The 23,053-nt window shown below is 37.7% G+C and overlaps 1 protein-coding gene across 1 annotated transcript; it reads left to right on the top strand.

The window, feature by feature from the left end:
- Window positions 1-1,586: 1,586 nt before the first annotated feature.
- SCRG1 (stimulator of chondrogenesis 1) lies at window positions 1,587-22,348 on the top strand. The gene is made up of 3 exons (XM_065879593.1): window positions 1,587-1,674; window positions 19,241-19,496; window positions 21,856-22,348. The coding sequence occupies exons 2-3, from the start codon at window positions 19,255-19,257 to the stop codon at window positions 21,908-21,910; spliced, it is 297 nt and encodes a 98-aa protein (XP_065735665.1). The 5' UTR covers window positions 1,587-1,674; window positions 19,241-19,254; the 3' UTR covers window positions 21,911-22,348.
- Window positions 22,349-23,053: the final 705 nt, after the last annotated feature.

Genomic DNA, 23,053 nt, shown 5'->3' with positions numbered 1-23,053 from the left:
AATAACTCGATCACTTACTTAGTTGATGGTTAGTTGACTAGCGGATAAACTCTGATTTTCTAGCTCATATTTCTTTTCTGAGCTCCAAGTCCATTTAGCCAACCGCCTACTAAACATCCCCAGTTACACCCAGGGCCCCTTCAAGTAATTCCACGTTCACAGACTAACCACCCTCCTCTCTCCACTCCTGCTCCACCCGAAACTACTCTTCTTTTTTATTCTTTTTCCGAGATGAGTAACGGCATCATCCATCCAAATGTCCAAACCTTCGAAAGTTAACAGAATCTCCCCTTTTCTCAACTACCCGTACCCTAAACATAAAGATCCAACTGCGGAGACTTCCCTGATGGTCCAGTGGTTAAGACTCTGCGCTTCCAATACAGGGGGAACAGGTTCAATCCCTGGTCGGGGAATGAAGATCCCATGTGCTGCAGGGCACAGACAAAAAGAAAAGAAAAGAAAATCCAACTGGTCACCACATCTTTTCAGTTTTGCTTCCTGACCATCTTTTCTTCTGGGTTACCGTCCTCCCTGCCTCTAGACTCTTCCCTCCCACACCGTCCTCCTTTGACACTGCAGTCAGTGGGTTCATCCTAGAAAGGATGGTTTTCATGATCTTTCCATTGACCTTCAGGATAAATCCACAGTTTTTAGCACAGCATGTGAGGTACTTCATCAACTTGCCTTTCTCTTCCCCTGTTTTATCTCCTCCCACCCCCCCAGCCCCCATTCCAGCCACAGGAAACCACTGTAATCCCCGACGTTATCACCTCTCCTTCACCACCATGCCCTCGTTAATACAACCAGGATTACCCCCTGTTCTCCATCTAGATAATCTTGCTCTGTTATCTTCTTTCTAACTCCTGGGACTCTGCTCCAGATGGAATTAAAACAACAACTAAAGGATAGTTAACAGATGCTACAACTCCAGTTCTGTTTGCTCAAAACACTGAAATTCCTTTCTTGCCTTTATTTCTGAGGCACAGAATAGATTTCTTTCTTGGTCGTTTTATTTTTTGCTTTCCAGTGACGGATAATGACCCTTTGCGTGAGGAGCTGGTGAGATGGGATAGACCTTCTACCAAAATGTCAAAATAAGAGATCTAGATGGTGAGGAAAACTTGGTGAAAACACAAAGAAACTGTGAGAGGGGAGGAGGTGCAAAGCCAGCCTTTCCTGAATCACAGTAGCCATTCTTCCTCCCACCTCCCTCCCTCTCCTCTGCTTTCTCTATCTCTCTGCTCTTTGTCCTTATCTGTCACACACACACACACACACACACACACACACACACACACACACACACACATACTTCTCTTAAGGGAAGAAGAGCTCTGTGTTCTCTTTAAATCCCTCAGGTCCTACATTTTATTGCTCTAACAGTCCGCCTCCCTGAGGTTCCTGTCCAGACAAGCTATTTCAAACTTCGGTAGAGAAGCTGTTGGTTCACTCGCCTGGTTTGGAAGCGTCTGGGGGGCAGGTCTCGCAGCCCTGTCTCCCGCCCCCCCTCCTCTCCCCAGTCCTGGCAGGTGGGCGACAAGGCAGACAAAGGTCCATTTGTAACCTCCTTCTAGCACCTCCTCTCTTCTCCTTTTGCCCAAACTCACCCAGTGAGTTGGAGCATTTCAGCAGATTCCTCTGTCAAGAAGACCAAAGGAAAGGAGAAGAAAAAGGGTATGGACTTTTTTTCCTTAAGAATCATTTTATGTCATTGATTCTACTGCAAACTACTGCTATAGACTAGAGCAGAAGTGTATTTGTGTCTTGAGTCAGAAGAGAAGGACAGAGAGGCAGAGAGTCTCTGAAGAGGTGATGTGTGCACTTTGAGAAAGATGCTGCTTTTCCAGGTTAGAGAAAAAGAATCAGATTAAAGGAGAATAGAAAATGTACATTCCTTAAGGGGAAAGGCATTTAATTGGGGACTTAAAAGGAGGCAGCTCCCTCACTGCTGCTCCTTGTTAAAGCCCCCATCTGCCCTGAATCTGGCTCCACCATTCCACCTCTCAGGACTATGCGAGGGTGATGAAGTACACAAATTCCTTTTCAATGCAGTAGCTGTTATCTCTGTATTCCTACTTTATGTAAAGTGTAATGGCAATGTCTAAGAAAGTGAATGTTTTCTGCTTTTAAAAATCCTGATTCCTTCTAGAAAAATGGTATCGATGACCTTAATTGCCAAGCAGAAATAGACACAGATGTAGAGGACAAACGTATGGATACCAAGGGGGAAAGGGGTGGGGTGGGAGGAGTTGGGAGACTGGGATTGACACATATATAACTATTGATACAATGTATAAAATAGACAACTGATGGGAATATACTGCATAGCACGGGGAGCTCTACTTAATGCACTGTAATGTCCTAAATGGGAGGGAAACCCAAAAGGGAGGGGATACATGTATATGTATGGCTGATTCATTTTGCTGTGCAGTAGAAGCTAATACAACATTGTGAAGCAACTATACTCCAATAAAAATTTTTTAAAATCCTGATTCCTAAAAAGTAACTGGCATAAATGTGTGAGACAAAGAGGGAATTCACGGAATTCATCCTTGGTGTCCCCACCGTGGAACACAACACAGTGTCTGTACTGCTGCAATACAGGGAACTCTTTTTCCCTTTGGGGCTTATAAAAATTCCTCTTTAAAATTCCTTGACTTAGTTACATAGACTGTGTAAAGCTCTCCCAAACACTGGTCCTTTTATCCAGTGATGATGATTTCTCATGGCCAGGGAAATAGTTAAAATGATGCAAGCCTGCATATTCATATCATTCTCTGAGGTGCTTGAAGGCAGACCACCTTCAGGGAGGACGTGGACTTTGTTTTACCACTGATGAAGGTCTCTTGGGTACTGGGGCTGATCGTGTCTATTTTAAAGATGTTTGGAAGGCTTAACCACCTTCTACTACCACTTCTTTTCCTTTAACCTACACTGTGAGAAGTTTCACTGCAGCCCTCAGTCATTCTAATACAAAACTCTTGTGGTACAGAGTGGGAATTTTAAAAATAATAGTTATTTTCATCTATGGAAAGATGAATGGAAAAACACCACGACTGGACGGCAGTTTTAATCTCTTCCAACTATAACTTTGATATTTTAAATGTCAAGTTCTGAGCTGGAATTTTCATTTGTTTGTGCAGCCTTTGCTTCCTTCTGGCTGTAATGAAAGGAATCTGAAAATGGGCTGCCCTTTCTAACTCATCAACTCTGTTTCATCCCACTGCTCTTAATACCAGTTTCCAGAACTGGCATCAACTGTCTGCATGAGCGCTGCAGCATAAAGGCCTCAACGCTTTCACGACATAGCTGTGTTTTGGCCATTAAATGAGATACTTTTTCTTTTTAAGTCTCCACTTAACTCCAACCATTCAAAAGCCTGCTGGTGCCAAATATCCTCACACAACCAAAATTTGCAATGCCCTACCCATATGATGGTGACAATGATTTGTTGCTTAATTGGAAACATCTTGTTCATAGTTCTGTATCCTTTGTATCCTGTATCCTATGTATCTTTGTATCTTTTAAAAATAATGCCACTATTGGGATATGAATGGTATCTTACATTAGTTAATTACATAAAATTGAATCCAAAAAAACCAATTGGTAACTATCTAAAGATCTCTAGTTATTCCTTCAGATATTCAGTTTTTAGCCTTGTTTTCTGTTGTAATTTGGATGTACTTCAGGAGGAATTTTAAATGCATCTACTTCAACAGAAAGAGGGGAAAAAAATAGAGCAATTTGCTTCGAATTGGTCAAAGTCATTTCACTCTTGTTGGCACTTGAAAAATATATGGTCTTGATGGACTGCCAAGGATGAAGGTCGGTGTCTTTTAATGAAACAACAAACCAATGTATCATGGTAACATACTGGTTCAGGCATTTCCCCACTTGCCAAATAATAGTTAAAGCTATTTATGTGCACTGAAGTAAAGGAAGAAGAGAAGACTTCAGTTCAAACATGTAATTTATAAAGTGTTTAAAAAAAAAAAAAAAAGACTACCAGGGAGTCCTTGCCTGGTGTGGAACTTTCCATCCCAGTATGTGACTGAGGTAGACAACAGACATCATTCTGTGCTCTGGCCTGGACACAGCCAGGAAAAGCGCATGGTGTGGCAACATACCCACTTACTTCTGCAGCAATTTACTTGTTCCTTCCTTCAGCAAATGCTTTCTGAATGCTTCCTGTGAGCCCAGCCTGGAAGCAGGCCCCTGAGAGATGCAGGAGGAGGGGAAGTACCCTGCTTGCCTTCTCGGTGCTGGCATCTCTTCCTCCAGTCCCCGTACATGGGCTGGCCCTGGTCTCCATCCCTCCCCTCTTCTCTTCCCACCCTGCACTCACTACCCTGCGGTCCCACAGCTATAAATACTATCGATAAATATCCTGATGACTCTCGAATTCATACTTCTGGCCCTGACTTCCAGACTCACATTCAACTGCCTACTCAGAATCTTCATTTCATGTCTGATAGGCATCTCAGATTAATTTGTCCAAATTCTTTTTTGTTTGTTTAAATTTGTATTGGAGTATAGTTGCTTTACAATGTTGTGTTAGTTTCTACTGTACAGCAAAGTGAATCAGCTCTACATATACATATATCCATTCTTTTTTGGATTTCCTTCCCATTTACGTCACCACAGAGTACTGAGTAGAGTTCCCTGTGCTATACAGCAGGTTCTCATTAGTTATCTTCTTTATACATATTATCAACGCAAATCAGCCAAGAATGTTAAGGCCAAAAGGAAAAAAGTAAACTATATATGCAGCAATATATATATTTATTTTATTTCGTACCTGTGTGAGATGATATATGTACACTGAACTTATTGTGATAATAACTTCATGATGTATGTAAATCAAATCATTATGCTATATACCTTAAACTTCTACCGTGCTATTTGTCAATTATATCTCAATAAAACTGAAAGGAAAAAAAATTAACTTGTCCAAAAGTTTACCCTAAGATCCCCCCCCGCCGCTAGATCGACTCCTTGCAATTCATCCTCAGCTCATGTCAGTAAATGTCAGTACCATTCAGGTCAGAAACCTAAGAGTCATCCTGGATTCTTTCCCTCACCTCATTCTTCAATCAACTTCAACTCTTTTTCCGACGTACCTCTCCCCCGCCAGCACCCCCAAACATAAATGTTAGAGTTTCCCACTGTCCCTGGCCATCTCAATTTCTCCTTCTTAACACCCTCCCCAATGCACATCAAAAAGAAGCACACAAAATGTTAACAACAGCCCTCTCCATGTTGACACTCCAGTTGAATTTTATTCTATCTGTGCTTTTCTCTATTTTCCATGTTTAAACTATTACTTTTTTTTAGAAAAATAATTGATATTTTTCTAAAAAAAATATCCAACTAGGATTACAGCTCTCATTAGAACCATCCGATGGAAAGAAAGCATAAGACATTAATAGTCATGAAGTGAGCTTAAGAACAAACTACACTTCAATGCAGGAAATATAAGAATGGTAATACGAGGTCAAATTGTCTAAATGCATGACTTTGTCCAAAGGCCACAAGGAATAGACAAAATTAAGATAGATCACCAAAAATAAGAACATGATTACACAGTAAAAAAAACTCAGAAGATCAAAGCTCTAAAAGATAAGAAATATGCCAAAGACCTAAAATAACAGAAAAATTCTATCGCATTAGGGCAAAAAGATTAAAAAGAGCTTACAGCTCCCTTCCCAACTCCTCCCCATACACCCCACCTTCTGATAGAGAGGAATCTGGTGAGGGGGGTTAGAGAAAAGCCAGGTGATGTTTGTTGTTGAATCTTCTGATAAAGGTACACATACACAGAAACATACACACACATACACACACACATATTTTTTTGCAGTACGTGGGCCTCTCACTGTTGTGGCCTCTTGCAGAGCACAGGCTCCGGACGCGCAGGCTCAGCGGCCATGGCTCACAGGCCCAGCCGCTCCGCGGCATGTGGGATCTTCCCAGACTGGGGCACGAACCTGTGACCCCTGCATCGGCAGGCGGACTCTCAACCACTGCGCCACCAGGGAAGCCCGAAACATGTATTTTTAAGTCAGGTATGAGCTAGTAGGCCAGAATAAATGCTAGTTTTGACAAAAAGCAAGCAAACAAAAGAAATTGGGAAGTACATTTTAAAGTCAAACTATTTAGAAAAAATTAAATACAATTAAATTAAAACAGTAGTACCTGATGACATGCAAATTTAAGGATTTGGTAGCTCACTAACCTCTTCCAGGCATAAATAGTTCTCTGCAACTAGATATTGAGTTTAGCAATCTGAGAAACTCCTCCTTCCCTGGCTATAAGCATCTAAAGATTAGGATACATTATTTATTCTTTCATTAACGTGCCAGGTACTGTTTAGCGTACTTGGATACATATCAGACAAAATCCTGCCTTCCTGGAGCTTACATTCAAGTTTGGGGAGACACAATAAGAATATTTTATAATAATTTAGAGGTTTATAAATGCCATGGAAAACCAGAGCAAGTAAGGCAGACTGAGAATCTGAAAGAGGAGACAGTTTTATTTTTTAATTTAAAAAAATTTAAAATTGAAGTATAGTTAATTTACAATGTTGTGTTAGTTTCTGGTGTACAGCACATATACTTTTTCAGAGTCTTTTCCATTATAGGTTATTATAAGGTATTGAATATAATTTCTTGTGCTATATGGTAAGTCTTTGTTTTTTATCTATTTTATATATTGTAGTATATATCTGTTAATTCCAAACTCCTTATTTGTCCCTCCCCCCGACCTTTCCCCTTTGAAAATCATAAGTTTGCTTTCTGTGTCTGTAAGACTGTTTCTGTTTTGTAAATAAGTTCATTTGCATCATTTTTTTAGATTCCACATATAAGTGATATCCTATGATATTTGGCTTTCTCTGACTTACCTCACTTAGTATGATAATCCCTAGGTCTATCCATGTTGCTGCAAATGGCTTTATTTCATTCTTTTTATGGCTGAGTAATATTCCATTGTATATCTGTGCCACACCTTCTTTATCCATTCCTCTGTTGATGGACACTTAGGGTGCTCCCAAGTCTTGGCTGTTGTGAACAGTGCTGCAGTGAACATAGGGGTGCAGGTAAGTGGAGACAGAATTTTAAATAGGACAGTGGGGTAGGTGTTATTGAGGAGCAAAGGCTTGAAGAAGGTGAGGTAGTTAGATATGCAGATATTTGGAGGAAGAGCTTTCCAAGCAGAGGAAACAACCAGTGCAAAGGCCCTGAGGCAAGAATGCATATGGCATTTTTGAGGAACAGCTGGAACAGAACAAACAAGGTGAAGAGTAGATGATTTCAGAGAGGTGATGGGGAGCCAGATTGCATATGGAGGTCACTGCAATGACTTTAGCTTTGACTCAAAGAAAGTGGAGTTGTCGGAAGAGGATGGGTTTAGTAATTGATATTTTCCTTAATTCCTTTGGTATTCCTGGCACTCTGGACAGTGCCTGGCATAAATGAAACACTAAAAAACATTTGTTAAGTGAAACTAAGTAAAAGCAGCTTGCTCCTGTTCTCCTCTCTCTCATGTGATTGCTGAATAGCTTGATCAGTGACCCGCACATTAGCACTGTTCACTCACTTCCCCACCTTCCCAGCAATGGCTGCTCTTCTCCTGAAAATCCTTGCTGGGTTGATGCTGGTCTGTGCAGAGGAAGTACAAGAAGATTTGGGCCTGAAGATTAGAGAGCGACTCTGGGCTACATTTCAGCAGCCTATTTCATCGAGGACAAAGTTTACAAGCACCATTGTAGAAGTAGAAAGGGCAGCCTAAATGAATGGCTCCTGTGCAACCATACTGGGTATTATTTGTTGAATTCTGGGACAAATAGCCACTTACCCTATCTAAGAGATGCACATCAGAGGAACTATATTTCAATTTGGGGAAGGGAGAGTAGAAGGAGGGAGAAACATACTTCTGAGAATTCGGCTTGTGTTAAAATCAACAGAGTACCACACAGCTCATTTTCAGAATCTGTAAGATTTGGGTACCTGTCCTTCATATTCCTCCCAAAATAGCTACAAATAGTGAGAGTGATATAGAAAGCTTTACTTCTGCCCAAGATGCAGTAACAGAAACCAGATCTGCCCACTTCCTTGAAACAACAACAAAAAACAGCCAAAATATATGAAACAATCTTTGTCAAAACACTGGATTTCAAGCAAGGAAGAACACTGATTCTTGGGAGATGCGAAGCAAGTGACGTCAGCCCTACAATTTCCCCCAGTCTACTGCCTTGAGGGAACCCAGATAGAGTCCAGAAAACTCCCTGAGTTGTAGAAATGGGGCTGAGAGTCAGGGAGACCAAGGCAGCTGGAGACCACAGAACAGAGTGCCTGAGAGAGGAGAGATACACAGAGACAGAACCCCGGAGTCTGCAGAGGGCCCCACCCAAGTATTTGGCAGAAAATTGATTAGTGTATGCAAATGAGGGAACTATGGAAGCGGGGAGGGGAGGAGGACTATCTGAAAGGATTAGAGAACAGAGTGCCTGGTACTCAAAAGGCCAGGAATACTCACAGAGAAAGAATGGCCTCAGTAGTGAGGAATAATTAGCCCTAGACTGAGAACAGATCTGGAACCACCTAACAAATCATCAAAGCAAGACTTGCAAGGATCAAACTGCTTCCGACTAACTTAGTTGCATCCCAAAACAAAGCACAAGAATACTTATAAGAATATAAAAATACCCAGCATCCAATAAGGCAAAATTATAAATTTCTGACATCCAATCAAAGATTACCAGGCATACAAAGAAGCAGGAAAACGTAACTCATAATTAGAATAATCAATCAATCGAGACCAACCCAGAACTGATACATGTTAGAATTAAAAAGCAACAATAAAACAGATATATCGGGCTTCCCTGGTGGCGCAGTGGTTGAGAGTCCACCTGCCGATGCAGGGGACACGGGTTCGTGCCCCGGTCCGGGAAGACCCCACATGCCGTGGAGTGGCTGGGCCCGTGAGCCATGGCCGCTGAGCCTGCGCGTCCAGAGCCTGTGCTCTGCAACGGGAGAGGCCACAACAGTGAGAGGCCCATGTACCGCAAAAAAAACAAAAACAAAAACAAAAACAGATATATCCTTAAGGCACTGAAAGAGAAAAACTGCCAACCTATCATACTATAACCTGTTATACTATAACCTTTGTTCAAAAACAAAGGTGAAATAAAGACATTTTCAGACATACAAAAGCTGAAAGAATTCATCACCAGCCAACCTACATGATAAGAATATTAAAGGATATCCTTCAGGTATAGGGAAAATGATATCAAACGGAAATATGAATTTACACAAAGGAACGAAAAGCACTAGAAATAGAAACTGCATGGATAAACGTGTAATATTTTTTCTTGTTATTTAAATCCCTGAAGTTTAAACGACTGTTTAAATGAAATAATATACTTGGGGTTTATAGCATATACATAAAAAATATATAACAATAATAGCATAAAGGATGGGAGGACAGAAATGTTAATATATTATTGTAAAGTTCTTATACTAATGTAAAGCATCATAATATCGTTTAAAGAAAGATAATGATAAGTAAAAATAGATAAAATAAACCCTAAGTCAATCATCAAAATAGCACAGTGAAGAATAACAGCTTATCAGCCAACAGAAGAAGTGAAATTATAAAAAAATTTCAGTTAATCCAAAAGAGCACATAAAAAGAGGGAAAAAGAAACAAAGAACAGATGGACCAAACAGAGAACAAATTATGACAGATTTAAATCTAACCATGTCAATAATCACATTAAATGTGAATGGTCTAAACACTGCCCTTAAAAGGCAGAGGTAGTCAGTTTAGATAAAAAAGCAAGACCAACCTATAGACTGCCAGTCTATAAGAAACACATTTGAAATACAAAGCCACAAAAAGTAAAAATAAAAGCATGGAAAAATATGTTCAGAGGTCAGAAGATCCAATATTATTAAGATGCTAATACTCTCCAAATTTATCTATAGATTTAATGCAATCTCAACCAAAGTTCCAGCAGGCTTTTTCTGTAGAAATTGACAAGCTGATAACAAAATTCATAATAAACTGCAAAAAACCTACAATTGCCAAAACAACTTTGTAAAAGAACAAAGGTTCGAGGATAATTCTACCCAATTCCAAGAATTACTACAAAGCATCAGTAATCAAAACTGTAGTACTGGCATAAAAATAAACAAATAGATCAATGGAAAAGAACAGAGTCCAGAAACAGGCCCACACGTATATTAAAAAATGATATTTGACAAAGATGCAAAGGCAATTCAGTGGAGAAACAACAGTCTTCTCAACTTATAGTGCTAAAACTATTGGACAACCATAGTTGAAAAAACCTAAAAAGGAATTTCAATCCATATGCACTATATACAAAAAACAAAAAAAACTAATATGGACCACGAAACTAAATGTGAAACATAAAACTACAAAACTTTAGAAGAAAACATAGAAGAAACACTTTGTGACCTTGGGTAAGGCAATAATTTCTTAGCTATGACACCAAAAGCACATTCCATTAAAAAAATTGAGAAATTAGACTTCATTAATTTTAAGAACTTTTGCTTTTAAAATCATTGTCAAGAAAGTGAAAAGGAAAGCCATACATGAAGAGTAAATGTTTGCAAAACCTATTTATTAGGGCTTGATCTCACTAAAAGACCAAGCCCTAATATATAATATCTCTATTAGATATTATTATATCTAATAAAGAACTTGTGTCCAGAATATATAAACAGCCCTCACAACTCAAGAACACAAGCCCAATTTTTTTAAATGGGAAAAGATTTGAACAGACAGTTCACCAAAGAAGATACACAAATGAACAAAAGCATATATGAAAGGGGCTCAATACCATTAATCATTAAGAAAATACAACATAAAACAACCATGAGACAGCTATTAGAATGGCAAAAAATAAAAAAGACTGACCATACCAAGTGTTGGAGAGGACATGGACAAACTGGACTACTGGTGGAAATTTTAAATAGTACAACCACTTTGGAAAAACAATTTAGCAATTCCTTAAAACGTAAAACATACACCTACCAGCTATTCTACTCCTACGTGAATACTGAGAAAAATCTCCACAAGGTTCTGGCAGGTTGTGGGAAAGGAACCCTCTTGAAATATGTCAGAACATTCTGTTCTTCTTACCAAGGCCTGCCCTTGGGAGAAACTAGTGAACCAGAGCCTAATCAACTGGAGTATTATCAGAACCCGACTGATCTGGGGTAAGGGAAATACCCAGCTCCAGTCCACCTAGCCATCCTGTCCCACCTAAGGGGAGAGGAAAGAACTGAGACACATTTGTGAAGTTCGCAGCCCAGAAGCACAGTCTCACTAAAAGAGCAAGCCCTAATTACAGGACCATGGAATGCTTCCTCTCCCTTCATATCTCACCACCACATTACCAAAGGCCTAGTTACAGCATTTCCTTTTACCTGGTACATAGTATCTGGCTATCAAGAAAAATTTACAAGTCATACCAAAGACAAATAGATAAAGCAAGCATGAGAACCAGACATGGAAGTGATGTTGGAATTATGAGACCAGGAACTTAAAACAACTGTGATTAAAGATGATGGACTGGAGTGGGGGGGATGCCCAATGCCACTTAAAATGCATACCATTACCAACAAGGTAGAACAAACTTACAAGCATTTTCCTGATACTAGATGGGTATTAGAAAGGGATATCCTATTTAAATGTATGTAGCATGCAAAATATTAAATGCAAATTAATGATACTATACCTATTACAGTAAAATTTTTAAATGCATAAAAACAACCCTGTGATTAATATGTTAAGGGGTCTGATGGATAAAGTGGACAGCATGAAAGAACAGATGGGCAATGCCAGGAGAGAGATGGAAATCCTAAGAAAGAACCAAAAATAAATAGTAGAGATAAAAAGAACACTGTAACAGAAATGAAGAATGCCTTTGGTGGGCTTATTAGTAGACTGGACAAAGCTGAGGAAAGAATCTCTGAGCTTGAGGACTGGTCAATAGAATCCTTGAAAACTGAAAGTCTAAAAGAACAAACATTGAAAAAAAAGCAGAAACAGAACCTCCAAGGGCTGTGTGACAACTATAGAGGTGTAACACATGCATAACAAGAACACCAGGAGAAGAAAGAGAGGAAGGAACAGAAAAAATACTTGAAACAATAATGACTGATAATTTACTTAAATTAATTTCACAAACCAAACCACAGATGCAGGAAATTCAGAGAACATCAAGTAGACCGTATGTCAAAAATCTACACATGGGGGCTTCCCTGGTGGTGCAGTGGTTGAGAGTCCACCTGCCAATGCAGGAGACGTGGGTTCGTGCCCTGGTCCGGGAAGATCCCACAGGCCACGGAGCGGCTGGGCCTGTGAGCCATGGCCGCTGAGCCTGCGCGTCCGGAGCCAGTGCTCCACAACGGGTGAGGCCACAACAGTGAGAGGCCCGCATACCACACACACACACACAAAATCTACACATGGGGAGATAATTTTCAAACTACAGAAAAACAAAGATAAAGAAAAGGTCCCTAGAAGATGCCAGAGGGGGAAAAATCACCTTACCTACAGAGGAACAAAGAAAAGAATTACATCCAACTTCTCAGAAACTGTGCAAACAAGAAGAGAGTGGAATGAAATAAAATGTTGAAAAAAAAATTACCAACCTAGAATTCTGTACTATGCAAAATTATCCTTCAAAAGTAAAGGAGAAATAAAGACTTTCTCAGACAAACAAAAATTGAGAGAATTCACAGCCAGTAAACCAGCCTTGTGAAAAATGTTAAAAGTTCTTTCAAGAGAAGGAAAATAATATAGGTTAGGAATTTGGATCTACATAAAGTAAAAGCACTGAATTAGAATAAGAGAAGGTAAAATAAACTTTTATTCTTCTTATTCTTAATTGATCTAAGAGGTAGCGGTTTGTTCAAAATAATAGCAACAATGTATTCAACTATCTATGTTATATGTGTATATAGATAAAGATATATATATGTATAGATATATATGCTTATGAATGGCAGCAATGATACAAGGAATGAGAGGAAGGAATTAGAATTATTTTATTATGAGGTACTCACATTACTGTACTGTGAAGTGTTATAATATTATTTGAAAGCAGAGTTCGGTTAGGTATAAATGAATACTGCAAACACTATGGCAACCACTGAAAAAGTAAAAAAGAAAAAGTATAACTAATACGTTAAGAAAGGGGAGAAATGGAATCATAGGAAATGCTCAATTGAAACCAGAAAAGGAGGCAGAAAAAGAGTGGAAGAGAAAAATAGGAACAATAGCAATAAACAGAAAACAATAATAAGCATAGCAGATCCTAATCTAACTATATCAATGTCAATGTTGAACGTCAATGATCTAAATGCACCAATTACAAGACAGAGGTTGTCAGAATGGATCAAAAAGCATGACCCTTACTGCTTCAGTGGAATATAGCAAAACCTTTCTAATATTTTGGCTTACTTTAAAATATCTTCAAGTTCATTTCAAAAATCTCTGAAAATAAAACCTAGTATATTATTCTTTGAGAACACGTACACACATAATTTTATTTCTGATTTCAAAAATGATGACATGAATATTAGCTATCAGTAAATCAAATGTAACTTTAATCAATGAAAATGAGTTACCATTAGTATGTTAAAAGGATTTTAGATTTGCTTCATTTTATGAAGGATAGGTAGACCTATCTGAAATCATTATTTCATTTACATAAAATTAAAGATTTAATTAAAAGAATATAACCATAAAAAAAAAGCATGACCCAACTATATGTTGTCTCACTTTAAATATAAATACACATATAGATCAAATGTAAATGGATGGAGAAAAATACATCATGCTAACAATAACCAAAAGAAAGCAGGAGGAACTATATTAATTTCAGACAGCTCAAACATCAAAGTAAGAAAAGTTATCAGGGATAAAGAAGGGTATTACATAATGATAAAGGGGTCAATTCTCCAAGAATACATAACAATTCTTAACAGTTACTTGCCTAACAACAGTGTATCAGGTTACATGAGCTAAAAACCAATACAACTGCAAGGAAAAGTAGATGAATCCACTATCATAGTTGGAGGTTTCAACACCCCTCCCTCAGAAATGGAGAGATCCAGCAGGCAGAAAATCAGAAAGGACATAGTTGGACTCAACAACACCACCAATCAACTTGATATAATAGATATCTGTAGATCATTTCACCCAACAACAGTAGAATACACGTCTTTCTCAAGCTCACCTGCAACATTCACCTAGACAGACAACATTCTGAGCCATAAAACACATCTTACCTAATTTAAAAGAAGTCACACAAGGTCTGCTCTGAGACCACAGTGGAATTAAACTAGAAATCAATAACAGAAAGATAACTGGAAAACAGAAGAACATGTAGAGATTAAACACATTTCTAAATAACACATAGGTCAAAGAAGAAATCTTGAGAAATTTTTAAATATTTTGAATTTAATGAAAATGAAAACACAACTTACCAAATTTGCAGGATGCAGCAAAAGCAGTGCATAGAGGGAAATTTATGAAGGCAATGAATGCATATATTAGAAAAGAAGAGAGATCTAAAATCAATCATCTAAGTTTCTACCTTAGGAAACTAGAAAAAGAGCAAATTAAATTTGCTCCAAAGTAAGCAGAAGAAAAGAAATAGTAAGAATTAGAGCAGAAATCAATAAAATTGAAAACAGGAAATCAACACAGAAAATCAATGAAGCCATAACATGGTTCTTTGAAAAGATCTATAAAACTAATAAGCCTCTAGCCAGGCTAACTAAGGAAAAAAAAGGAGAGGACACAAAATTACTAATATCTGAAATGAAAGAGGGGACATTACTACAGATCACATGGAAAGTTAAAGGATAATAAAGGAAAAGCCCACAAATTTGATAACCTAGATGAAATGAACCAATTCCTTGAAAGACACAATCTATCAAAATTCACACAGGAAGAAATACATGATGTGAGTAGATCTGTATCTACTAAAGAAATTGAATCAGTAATTAATAACCTCCCGAAACAGAAATCTCCAGGCCAGATGGGTTCCCTGGTGAATTCTATCAAACAGTTAGGGAACAAAGTATATCAAATCTCTACAATCTCTTTCAAAGCATAGAAGCATAGGGAATACTTCCTAACTCATTCTATGAGGCCAGCATTACCCTAATACCCAAACCAGCCAAAGACATCACAAGAAAACAAAACTACAGACCAATATCTCTCATGAACATAGATGCAAAAATCCTCAACAAATTATTAGCAGACTGAATCCAAACAAGTATAAAAAGAATGATACACCAAAATCAAGTGGGATTTATCCCAGGTATGCAAGGCTGGTTCAACATTTGAAAGTCAATTAATGTAATCCATCACATTGACAGACTAAAAAAGAAAAATCACATGATCATATCAATAGATGCAGGAGAAGCATCTGATAAAATTTAAACTCAAGCATGATAAAAACTCTCAGTAAACTAAAAATAGAGGGGAATGTTCTCAACTTGATAAAGATTGTCTAAAGAAACCTTCAGGTAACATTATACTTAATGGTGGGAAACTTGAAGCTTTCCTGCTAACATCAGGTACAAGGTAAGGATGTTGACTCTCACAACTCCTTTTCAACATCATACTGGAAGCCCTTGCTAATGCAATAAGGGAAGAAAAGGAAATAAAAAGTATACAGAGTGGGAAGGAAGACATAATACTATCTTTGTTTGCAGATGACAGGTTGTCTATGTAGAAAATACAAAAGACTCAACAAAAAACTACTGGAACTAAATCATAGCAAAGTTGTAGGGTAGAAGGTTAATATACAAAAGTCAACTGCTTTCTTATCTACTAAAAATGAGTAAGCGGAGTTTGAAAATTAGCACCTTCCCAAAATGAAATACTTAGGTATAAATCTAACAAAATATATACAACGAGATCTATATGAGGAAAAACTACAAAACTGTTGAACATAACCAAAGAACTAAATAAGTGGAAAGATATTCCATATTCCATGTTCACGGAGATAGGAAGACTCAATATTGTCAAGATGCCAGTTCTTCTCAACTTGATGTACAGATTCAATACAATCCCAATAAAAATCCCAGAAAGTTATTTTGTGGACATTGATAAACTGATTCTAAAGTTTATATGGAAAGGCAAAAGACCCAGAATAGCCGACACAATATTGAAAGAAAAGAACAAAGTTGGAGGACTGACACTACCTGACTTTAAGACTAACAATAAAGCTACAGTAATCAACACAGTGTGGTACTGGTGAAAGAATAGACAAATAGGTCAATGGAACAGAATAGAGAGCTCAGAAATAGAATTCTATAAATATAGTTAACTGATCTTTGACAAAAGAGCAAAAGCAATACAATGTGAAAGACAGTCTCTTCAACAAATGGTGCTGGAACAACCAGACATCCACATGCCCCAATATGAATATAAACACAGGCTTTACACCCTTCACAAGAAATTAACTCAAAATGGATCATAGACCTAAAAGTAAAGTACAAAACTCTAAAACTCCTAGAAGATAACATAGGACAAAATCTAGATGATCTTGGGTTTGGTGATGCCTTTTCAGACACAATACCAAAGACATGATATATGAAAAAATAATAAGCTGGACTTCATTAAAATTAAAAACACCTGCTCTTTGAAAGAAAATATTAAGAGGATTAGAAGATAAGCCACAGACTTGGAGAAAATATGTGCAAAAGGCACATCTGCTGAAGGACTGTTATCCAAACTGTACAAAGAACACTTAAAATTCAACAATAAGAAAACAAACAACCTGACTTTAAAAATGGGCCAAAGATTTTAAGACACTTCACCAAAGAAGATATACAGATGGCAAATAAGCATATGAAAAGATGCTCCACATCATATGTCATCAGGAAATGCAAATTAAAACAATGAGAGACCACTACACACCTAGTAGAATGGCCAAAATCCACAACACTGACAACACCAAAAGCTGCTGAGAATATGGCATAACAGGAACTCTCATTCATTGCTGGTGGGAATGCAAAATAATCCAGCCACTTTGGAAGACAGTTTGATGGTTTCTTACAAAACTAAACATAATCTTAGCATATAATCCAGCAATCATGCTCCTTTGTATTTATCCACAGAGGTTAAAAACATGTCCACATAAAAACCTGCATGAGGATGTTTACAGCAGCTTTATTTATAATTGGCAAAACTTGGAAGCCACCAAGATGTTCTTCAGTAGGTGAATGGATAAATAAACTGTGGTACATCCAGACAATGGAATATTATCCAGTGCTAAAAAATAAAGATAGCTCTGTCAAGCCATGAAAAGACATGGAGGAACTTTAAAAGCATATTACTAAATGAAAGAAGCCAATATGAAAAGGTGACATACTGTGATTCATCTATAGGACATTATGGAAAAGGTGAAACTATGAAGACAATAAGAAGGACCAGTCGTTGCTGTGGGGCTGGGGGTTGGTGGGGAGAGATGAATAGGCAGAGCGCAGTGGACTTTTAGGGTAGTGAAAATACCATGTGTGATATTTAAATGATGGGTATAAGCCATTACACATTTGTCCAATCCATAGAATGTACAACACAAGGCATGAAACCGAAGGCCAACTATGGACTTGGGGTGATTCGGATGTGTCAATGTAGGGTCATCCTTGGTAAAATGTACCATGTGGTGACGGATGTTGATAACATGGGAGACTGTGCATATGTGGGGCAGGGGGTACATGGGAATCTGCAGCTACCTTTCCATTTCATTGTAAGCCAAACTGCTCTAAAATAATTATCTTACCTAAGATAACTGACCTTTGAGGTGCATCTAATCACTGAAAACTTCATAGTAAAATTTCCTTTCAACAATATTGTTTTCTTTCATCGTACAATATACATATCTGTCTTCTTCCCTTTTTTTTTTTTTTTTTGGCGGTACGCAGGCCCCTCACCGCTGTGGCCTCTCCCGCTGCGGAGCACAGGCTCCAGACGCACAGGCCCAGCGGCCATGGCTCACGGGCCCAGCCGCTCTGTGGCATGTGGGATCTTCCCGGACCAGGGCACGAACCCGTGTCCCCTGCATTGGCAGGCGGACTCTCAACCACTGCGCCACCAGGAAGCCCTCTTCCTCCCTTTTTAATACTCCAGAGGTAGGAAAGACACTTCAGCACCTGCCAACAAGATGAAATCCCAATGGCTGTGGAGTCTGATTCTGTTTCCTCCAACTACTTTGCTAGTCTTCCTTTACTACAAGAGCCTCCATTTTCTTCATGTTTAACATGGAAGCCAGAAAAACGTGATTCAATAGATAATGCATATTCTATAGTTGTACGCAGATACGATACTTAAAGTGTTATCTCCTGAAAGAGGAATTAGACTTGCGGTATGACCCCAAGAGTTCAAACTAGAACTGGTGGGTGGAAGCCACAGAAAAATATTTTCCAGTAAGGGAAACGTTAGAACTGTAGCAGTGGAATATATGGATTTAGTCAACAATGAGTTTCCCATCACGGGAGGTGTTCAAGAACAGGGTAAATGCCTCTTATGGGGAATTCAAGCCTCTGTTTTCAACTGAGGCTAAAATGTAACCCATGTGGGAGACGAGTTCACAATTACTAAAAATATGCAACAAAAATGGGTCCCCAAAATAATTCTGAAAGTTTTAAAAACTTAACTATAAATATCTCTATAGAATATAATCTGTCAATGTCAGGATAACTGGGCTTTTTGTTTCTGTCAGGGCTGGACCCAGATTCTTGGACAATGTTGTTGGATAGGCAAGGTCAAGAATCACTGTACACAATGATGTTATTTGTTCCAGAAATTTACTTGAGTTTTATCACCTTACAAAGCAGTTTTTCTCTACTGAATATACTGAAAAAAATGACTTTGGGTCCTTAAAAACACAGATTCTGGCTCTTCCCACTATCTCCCTTTCCCCTCCCTCACATAACTCTCACTCAATATTTCTTTGTGGAGCTCAGGCATGTCATTTTTAACAAATATTCTAAGTGATTTTTATTGTAGGTGGTCATAAAACTAAACTTGAGAGACATTCAAAGATAGTGGAAAAAATCAATGCCCACTCTTTCTATTCAAGAGTTTATGAGAATGCTGCAGGACTTTATGTTCAGATGAATTCCATTTTTAAACCAAACAAACATATAAACACTGATACATTTTGTTTCTTCTTCTATCTCAGGGCCAAAAGCCAAAATGAAATTTATAGTACTTGCTGTCACCGTTGGACTAACTTTGCTGCTAGGAGTCCAAGCCATGCCTGCAAATCGCCTCTCCTGCTACAGAAAGATACTGGAAGATCGCAACTGTCACAGTCTTCCAGAAGGAGTAGCTGACCTGACAAAGATTGATGTAAACATCCAAGATCACTTCTGGGATGGGAAGGGATGTGAGATGATCTGTTACTGCAACTTCAGTGAATTGCTCTGCTGCCCAAAGTAAGGAAATGCAATCACAAAACATATTGCTGTGAAGTGTATGTACAACGACTCTTTAAGACACCTTCATAATGAGTGTGCTAAAATTAATCACCCTTTTCAGTAAAACCCTGTTCAAATCTCAGCTATTTTTTAGGATCATCACCATATGTACCGAAATGAATGTTTTCATTTAAGAGACAGAGTTTGGCAGATTTTAGTAAAACTAAATGAGATACAAGAAATTAATAACACTCCAATCTATTAAATTCTAATTTTCCTATCTGATTTTTAACCACACACAAAAATCTTCTGGTAGCTGAAGTCACCTTCAAGGCTGACATCTTAAACTAATTTGAAAACTAATAGAAGGCTTTAGATAAAAGATCCCAGTAAACAGATCAAGTAACTGGATGGAAAAGTTTGGTAATGGTGAAAGAAAAACTTTCTAGCTCTATGTATGAGTTAACCAGAAATTAACTGAATAGAGACTGTCCACTGACTTGGAAAGTAGATGTATTTTAAGTATAATACAAAGGTAGATAAATAAATAAATATTTATAGCTCTTGATTTTAAAATAATCTTCTCCTGGTTATTGAGGAAGCTCAAATACTATGATCTTGGCTACTTCATATTGAAATCAGCTTTTTCAAATTACTTTCAACATATCATCATATTTTTCATTTTTCTAAGAAATCTGTGAGCTAGAAAGGGCAGATATAACCATCTTATCAAAGAAAGGTGTACAGAGGTAAAATGACCACCAACCCACATAGCTAGCTAATATCAGCACTGAGACTAGAACACAGGTCTTCTGATTTGGCCTGGGTATTTTTTCTACCAAGCCAGTTGGTTCTTAAGTATGGTTCCCAGAACAGCAGCTTCAACATTACCTGAGTTCTTGTTAAAAACATAGTTCATCCCTGGGCCCCAGACCAAAGCAACTGAATCAGAAACAATGGAGAGAAAGCACAGCAATTATGGCTTAAACCCTCCAAGTGATTCTGATGCAAAATAAAATTTGAGAATCACTTGATTAAACAATGATATCAAGAGCTCAAGTTAACTGATTCCATAAAATGATTTAACTTTTCCTACATAAATGAAACGCCATCTAATATTAAAATATCATGTTTACTTTTTTGTAAGACTTGAAACTAATTTATTGAAATGTACTTACTTTATGATATAATTTTGTGATTATCCATTGTTAATGGATGAGCTAGAAGTATGGATATATGAAAATAATTTCTATCTGAGTTTGGGTTACAGTTTTCCCAGTAGCAACAAATATCTAAGTATATTTCTTTTTTTTTTTTTTGGCCTATAAACACAAATTTTATTTTGCCATTCTACTTTGCCAGTTGCATTGAATATAATTAAATACAGCACTGTATAAGTTTAAGGTGTACAGCACAATGAGTTGATATACATATACAGCTGACCCTTGAACAACACACGTTTGAATTGCATGGGTCCACTTATCCGTAAATTTCTTTCACTAAACATAATACATACCACAGTACTATCCCATCTATGGTTGGCTGAATCCTCGGATGTCGAACCACAGATATGGAGGACTGACTGTAAAGTTATGCACGGATTTTCCACTGCACAGAGGCTCAGCACCCCTTACTGCTGCATTGTTCAAGGGTCAACTGTATTGTGAAATGATTACCATAATAAGTTTAGTTAACACGAATCACCTCATATAGTTACAAATTTTTTTTCCTTGTGATAACCTGTAGGATCTATTCTCTTAGCAACTTTCAAATATATCATACAACAGTGTTAGCTACAGTCACCATGCTGTACATTGCATGCTAAGTATATTTCTAATGAGCCATAATCATAATACTACTTTGCACATATACACAATTTTATATTATACCGTGCATTTTTATTATACATAACCTTATGTGATCTTTCCAACAAGAGTGGATAGAGTTGAGTAGCTCAAAATTTCACCTCTCCCTATAAAACCTAGAAATTTACTTATTGACTTCCCAACAAATTTTTAATCTTCTGTTTCTTAGCTGTAGATTTAAATTTCATGGCATATCCCCACCCATATCAGAGAAATGAATATTTTGGTATGCTTGTAAGGTTTTGAAATCACCCAATCTTTCCTTCTCTTTATAGACAAACGACAGCATAATGTCCATGGCAGATGGGGGAAAGTAGAAGAATTGATTACCTTCTTGGTCTTTGCTGCTCTTGTGGCAAAAGTCCTCCCACTCACTCTCTTTGTACTTTATTCACCTAAAAAGAATAGCCATATCTGAAATCCTGGAAATCACCGTCCATTTCTTGCTCAGAAAAGTCTAACATGTATCTTAACTTTCAGCTGGATTTAATTCATGTTCTGCTCTCTTTCAGAGATGTCTTCTTTGGACCAAAGATCTCTTTCGTGATTCCTTGCAACAATCACTGAGAATCATCCTGTATTCCAGACAACACCATTCTTAATTCCCCACAAACCACACTCTAACAGTGTAGCTGTATTTCTGGTTCCTATGCAGTACAATAAAGCACAGATTCTATAAATTCTTACTTGCCTAAGTAAACTTGTGTTAAATTAGCAGTAATAAAAATTCCATTTAATTTTTCTCTGTGGAAATTGTTTAAAATTTTTGACTAGAAAATTTTCATCTACAAGGTGTTCACTGTGCTCAGTAAAAGAATTCTGTCCCTCAGAGGAAGAGCCATAACCCTGGCTCAAAGATGGAGAATACTTTCAGTTCTTGACAGATCATGTATACTTAATGAAAAGAACCAGAGATAAACTGAGGTTCTCGGAAGGGAAACTAGAAGTTTCCTAGTAAGAGGGGGAAAAGGGAGCCAATATTTGAGTATATACTATGTATGCCAAGTACTTTAAGCACATTTGCATTTTGCTCTCTTAAAAAACCACAAAACCATCAAGATAAGTATTCTTAAACCCACTTTTCAGATGCTAACTCAAGTTTAAGGTATTTGCTAAAAATCAAGACAGACTTTGAAGACAGTTCCAGTTCCAAAACACTCATATAGTTGTATCCTTAAAACTATGCTACATACCCCTGACGTGTCCATTTTTCTTGGGAATAACAAAACACATTAAAAGAAACGTAATGGATGAGAATTTAAAGTCACATGAATTTTAAAGGTAAATAAAACGGATGCCTTCAAAGATATTTTCTGGGTGTTAGAGGCAGTTTTGGACTATGCTCCACACCTTTGGAGGTGTGCACTGACGAGTAGCCAGCAGAATTAATTTCAGAAAGTCCTTCATGCTATAAAAATTTATTAGATACTCGCTAAGTGCCAGCTGTTATTAAGACTTGGGGATGTAGTAATGAATAAGATGGACTTCTCCTCTTGGAACTTGTATTCTAACAAAACTGTAATCATTACAAATATTTATAAATGTGAAGCCTGCTGCTACAAAGGAGAAGTGGAGGGTGCTATACAAAGTACTGCTGTGGGGAAACGTTTGAGAAGCACCACACTTGTAGTAAATCTAGGAGATAACCATTTTGAGTTACAGTGACATTGTTTCACTGAAATACATCCTTGGAGGTCCCTGATCTGTTTC

Source organism: Phocoena phocoena, chromosome 6 (genome assembly GCF_963924675.1).
Source record: "Phocoena phocoena chromosome 6, mPhoPho1.1, whole genome shotgun sequence".
Lineage (NCBI taxonomy): Eukaryota > Metazoa > Chordata > Mammalia > Artiodactyla > Phocoenidae > Phocoena > Phocoena phocoena.
The sequence above is the reverse complement of the archived record's forward strand: the minus strand, read 5'-3'. Positions and strand labels throughout refer to the sequence as shown.

Bases quoted from the DNA above. Each gene is read 5' to 3' on its own strand.
- SCRG1 (XM_065879593.1), top strand. From the start codon at position 19,255: ATGAAATTTATAGTACTTGCTGTCACCGTTGGACTAACTTTGCTGCTA. The intron at 19,497-21,855 runs GTAAGGAAATGC...GCTCTCTTTCAG, and splicing joins GAATTGCTCTGCTGCCCAAA to AGATGTCTTCTTTGGACCAA.